Raw genomic sequence first — 5729 nt, forward strand, 5'->3', positions numbered from 1 at the left:
TGTTGCCGGTCACGAAAAAAAAAAAAAAAAAAAAAAAAAAGATTAAACTTATAAGTATATAAGAATATGCAAGCAGAACACATTTATCATGTCACGGGTTGATACAACTAGCTCATATAGAAATGGTCTCAGGAAAGGATATTTTCAGGAACAAGGGCTAAAATTTTATCCCAGCTTTCTTTATTTTCAAGAATATCTTGGTCAACCAAGGCATACTTTTCAAAGTATTTTTTTATTATGTTTATAGATCTTCTGTAGGAACAGCAATAACACACCATTAGCAACACATATGCCACATAGTTACTATTACTGGGTGGGAGGCTACTGCTTATTCATTGAATTTCTAGAACTTAACTAGGTAAAATGGGAATCTCTTTCCAGGGTTTGAGAATTAAATGAGACACTTTTAAGGGACAGAAAGCAACCAACCCAGGACAACATATCAGTAGTACTACGTGGGATACAGTCTACAGTTTCTACTCTGAATTGCTTGTTTTAACATCTCAACAATTATATAATGCTTGTAGTTTGCAAATATACTTCACATCTACTGTTTCATTTAATCTTTGCCACAACTCTTACAGGTAGAGCAGATGTTATTCTCTACATCGTACAGATAAGAAAATGGAAACTCAATATTTTATCAAGTTCATAGTAAGTGGCAGAATAAGGATTCTGACTCCTCATGTAATAATGCTCTTTCCACTATCCTAGATAAACGGTGAATTCAATGGAAAGAACATGAGTTTTTGAGTCAGGCATGCCAGGACATGATTCCTAAATTTAACAATTACTTCTTGTGTGATACCAAGCAAATTACATAATCTCTCTAAAACTCACTTTCCACATCTATAAATGGAGATACCGTCATGTCTCTCATGAGGTTTCTGTGAAGACCAATGAGAACTGTAAGAAACCTATCATAAATACTGTAGCATAAAATAGGCACTCAATTAACTGTAGCTATTATTATTACAAAATGTTACCCAGAAGTGAAAATTGATAGCAAGGTAATTCTAAAAGCACATGCAGGTAAATCGGACACAACTGAAACTGCATGGAAAGTCTTTTCCAACAGACCTGACAAAAGGGTGAATTTTTTCACTTAGGTGAACTTTTTTCTTAACATCTTGACCGCCCTGAAAAACAAACCATAGAAAAAGAACTTTATATTATTTATTATAAATGAAATAATTAAAAAATTTCTTTAATGTGTTCTATTATATTTAAAATTATGTATATTCAAAGATACTGATTAAATTCTGTCAAAGTATAGAAGCTTGGATGCTATTTTATATAGTCTCTATACCTGTAACTTTCTGGGTTAACTTCACTTGACATAATCGAACTAGAAAAGTTTATTAATCTTCCCTTTGCCCCAAAGGAGGATACTTAGAGCAAAATATGAAGTATCTTTAAAAATGTAGCTACCATGACTTTAAATCATCTATTGGTAAGATCATCTACTCTGGAATGTGAATGCTGTGAAAGATAGTTTACTTTTCTTTGTTACAAAACATACCAGGCTTGGGTAACATCTAATAAACAAAGAAATGTAAATTATTATTAAGAGGACCTTACCTTTACAAGACTTAAATACTCAACTATCCCAGAACGTACTGCAGAGGACAGTTTTCTAACTGATTCATCACAGACCCAACAATGAACACCTCTCCTTCCAGAATATACCCAGAGACGATGCTTAAATCCAAAGTCCTCTGAGGAGGGGAGAAATAAAAAGTTTTAAAACAAATATATAAACTTCTGATTCTTGTTTACATCCTTAGCTTCATATTTTACCTGTTTTCCACATATATGCTCACCTTAACCATACTAAATTACTTGCAGTTTCCTGTGCCTCCCATGTTCTTGCTTTCATGTCTCTACCCATTCTGGTCTCTTTGCCAAGAATTTCTGTATGCCCCAGAACTTCCATCTGCCCCTGACCAATCACCATTTATCCTTAAAGACTTAGTTTAGGAATAATAAAAGAGTTAATATATTTAAAGTGTTTAGAATAATGTCTGACACATAATAAGCCTCCTGTGTAAGAGTGAGCTACCATCATCATTATTATCGTTACCTCTTCTGGGAAGCCTTTACTGACCCAATCTCCTCTCCTATGCACTCTGCTGTTCTATATCCCCATAGCATCCTTTGCATATTACTTAACACAAATGTAATTCTCAATTTCTTATTGGTCTCCTTCTTAGACTGTGTAACATATTTTTTATTTCCCTCATCTAGAACAGTACCTAACACACAGAGTTGCTCAATAGATGACTGAATTAAAAAACAAAAATACACTGGCTTGTTCAATAGCTGTATTAAAGTTTCCACTATAACTATATTCTGTCTTTTATTTTCCTCTCATATGTTTCAAGGAAAAATATTAGAAATTTATGAGATTTGATTATAAAATTCAGAGGGTGATATTCATAGGAAAACAGATTCTTGCACTTGATCCCACTCAGACACTGCTGATACTTGCCCTTCAATGCTCGGTCGATGATGTGTATGGCCATTATCATGAGGGTCCAACACTTAGAACATATATCTGCAGAACTGGAGCAAAGTCATCATTACTCAATGTCAGTGATATCACCCACCCTAACAACAAGGCACATGGTGCTTACCTACAACATCTCCTCACATCGTCATAGTCTGTCATGTCAATGTCAAACACCAGTTCTTTTTCCTGAGCCTGGAAAGCTCCCAGCTTCACTGTATTGTGTTGATTGGGCTACAAATACAAAATATTGGTCAGTTTTATAAAAGCTGTATTGTTGGTAATCTGCTTATTTTCTACCCAGATGGAAAAAGTGGCCAAAGAGAAACAACGAAATTATATAACACCAAGTCTATGTCAGGTAAAGTTCATTACTTGGGTCCCACACATCCAGAATTGATAACAGTTTTAACTTTTACCTACTTAAAACAAGGTTTGGTTAATCTGTATCCACCATAAATATATATATATATATTTTTAAAGATGACCAGTAAGGGGATCTTAACCCTTGACTTGGTGTTGTCAGCACCACGCTCACCCAGTGAGCAAACTGGCCATCCCTATATGGGATCCAAACCCGTGGCCTTGGTGTTATCAGCACCGCACTCTCCCGAGTGAGCCACAGGCCGGCCCTAAATATTTGTTGTTCTACAGAAATCATAATACAGATGTTTTTAGGTTGCTGGTAAGGAAAAGTACATACAAATGATGCCCTATTGCAAGATGTTTTAAGGACCTTTAACTTGCTATAGTATATACAAGTAAAAAATATATATTTACTTAAAAATTTTTAATAATTCAAAAAGATCTCCCAAATCAGTTTGAACTGAGACATAATTATAAAGAGGCTATGGTCTACCAGGTAAAGAAGGTGAACTGAGTACAGGTACTTATTTTGCTCCCTCCAAACCCCAAAGAAATGATAGTAAAGGGTTTGTTTGTTTTTTAAGCCTCTTAAAAAAGAACCAGAGAGGACACAATACCACCACAATTATTACAACTGTATATCAGAAGGGAATGGTAACTGAGGAGAGACTCATAAAAGCTGAATCTTAAGCTGTCAGTAAGGAAAGATAAAAAGCAACTCAATTTATACCTCAGAATCCCCAAAAGGCTTAGGAAGAGGTGACAGCAGGTATCTCTGGAATAAGTAAGTGCGTGTATGTGGTGGTGAAGCTGAGATTAAAAACAGGATTGGTTCAAAGTTTATTTAAGAAGCAGTTAGCTTTTCAGATTCCTACACTTACCCTGCAGAGCTAAGTGACTGCTCTTCCATTTCCCTGGCAGAAGACAAGTGAATTATTATCTAGAGAACATGAAACAGAGGGTTTCTGGATTGGGGGCACAGCAGGCATAGTTGAAAAAGGGTATATTGTACTGTTATTAGGGTAGACAATTGTATGTAGAATGTTGAGTCCCAGCCCTTTCTCTCCACTTTTATACCCTTCCACTGCCAACCCAGGAAGGAGACTGGAAGAGTCCCCTCTGAAGAATCTGACCAGATGTGCCAGGCACCGTTCCAGGCTCTATAGGTAGATCAGTGATCAAAACAAAGATCTCTGTGCTAGTGAAGTTTTCATTCTAGCAAAGATCTAGAGAAACTGACACCAGAGATTCCCTAAGAAGGCCCAGCCAGATCACCCAGCAGTAAAGAAATCTCAGCCATGTGTACGGAGATTTCAATCAGCTTTTTGGTACTCCATTCTTAAACATAAGCAACAAGCAAAAATATACCAGACATGTGAGGAAAGCCTCTAATATGAAAGAGAAGGGGGAAAAAAAAACGGGGAAAAAAAGCAAGTTAGAGAAAACAGACTGTGCAACAGAAAAACTATCATTGATATCCTCAGAGAGATAAGACATATCAATGAAAAATTACAGAATTTTCTAAAAAAAAAAAAGCTCTTGGATGGGCCGAGCCCGTGGCACACTCGGGAGAGCGGCGCTGGGAGCACAGTAGTGCTCCCGCCGCGGGTTTGGATCCTATATAGGGATGACCGGTGAGCTCACAGCGCGCACTGGCTGAGTGTGGTGCGGCCGGTCTCAAAAAGGACAAAAAAAAAAAAAAGCTCTTGCAAAGTAAAATATAATAGCAGATATGAGAACCTCTGAGGAAATTCCCCAAAAAGTACAGCAAAAAGACAGATGAAAAATAGAAGGAAAAGAAAATAGATTTAGATCAGTTCAAAAAGACCCAACATCTGATTTTAGGATTTCTAGAGAGACCAAAGAAAATATGTCAGAAAAATTATGTTAAAAAAAAAAGATTGTTAGGCCAGCCCGGTGGCACACTGCTACAGTGCGCCGCTTGGGAGCGAGGCGGCGCTCCTGCCAAGGGTTCAGATCCCACATACAGACCGGTTCCCGCTCACTGGCTCAGCAAGGTGCGGGCACAGCGCCGAGGGTTGCGATCCCGTTGCCGGTCCCGGTCCGGTACGGGCGCGACACTGAGGGTTGCGATCCGTTGCCGGACACGAAAAAAGACAAAAAGGAAAAAAAAAAAAAGATTGTAAAAATCAGTAAAAACTGATTACATTGTATAATGACAAATACAGTAATTATCCTGATTTGAGCAGCACATATTGCACACAGGTATTGATATTCAACACTGTACCCCACAGATATGTAAAATCAATTGTTTCAATAAAAAAAGAAAAAAAAGGGCCGAGCCCGTGGCGCACTCGGGAGGGCGCAGCGCTGGGAGTGCAGCAGCGCTCCTGCTGTGGGTTCGGATCCTATATAGGGATGACCGGTGCGCTCACAGCGCTCACTGGCTGAGCGCGGTGCGGCTGGTCTCAAAAAGGACAAAAAAAAAAAAAGCTCTTGCAAAGTAAAATATAATAGCAGATATGAGAACCTCTGAGGAAATTCCCCAAAAAGTACAGCAAAAAGACAGATGAAAAATAGAAGGAAAAGAAAATAGATTTAGATCAGTTCAAAAAGACCCAACATCTGATTTTAGGATTTCTAGAGAGACCAAAGAAAATATGTCAGAAAAATTATGTTAAAAAAAAAAGATTGTTAGGCCAGCCCGGTGGCACACTGCTACAGTGCGCCGCTTGGGAGCGAGGCGGCGCTCCTGCCAAGGGTTCAGATCCCACATACAGACCGGTTCCCGCTCACTGGCTCAGCAAGGTGCGGGCACAGCGCCGAGGGTTGCGATCCCGTTGCCGGTCCCGGTCCGGTACGGGCGCGACACTGAGGGTTGCGATCCGTTGCC

At 38.7% G+C, this 5729-nt stretch overlaps 1 protein-coding gene across 1 annotated transcript in view; it reads right to left on the minus strand.

Annotated features, from left to right (window-relative positions):
- PRIM1 (primase, DNA, polypeptide 1 (49kDa)) overlaps positions 1 to 5729 on the minus strand; it is a 19277-nt gene that overhangs the window by 10217 nt on the left and 3331 nt on the right. The window contains exons 3-7 of the mRNA XM_008575497.1: positions 2637 to 2743; positions 2492 to 2565; positions 1582 to 1718; positions 1081 to 1139; positions 143 to 252 (exon numbers count right to left, since the gene is read on the minus strand). Of these exons, the coding sequence (XP_008573719.1) occupies positions 143 to 252; positions 1081 to 1139; positions 1582 to 1718; positions 2492 to 2565; positions 2637 to 2743 (487 nt within the window). The remainder of the gene's footprint in view (positions 1 to 142; positions 253 to 1080; positions 1140 to 1581; positions 1719 to 2491; positions 2566 to 2636; positions 2744 to 5729) is intronic.

This window comes from Galeopterus variegatus, unplaced genomic scaffold (genome assembly GCF_000696425.1).
Source record: "Galeopterus variegatus unplaced genomic scaffold, G_variegatus-3.0.2 Scaffold1199, whole genome shotgun sequence".
Taxonomy (NCBI): Eukaryota; Metazoa; Chordata; class Mammalia; order Dermoptera; family Cynocephalidae; genus Galeopterus; species Galeopterus variegatus.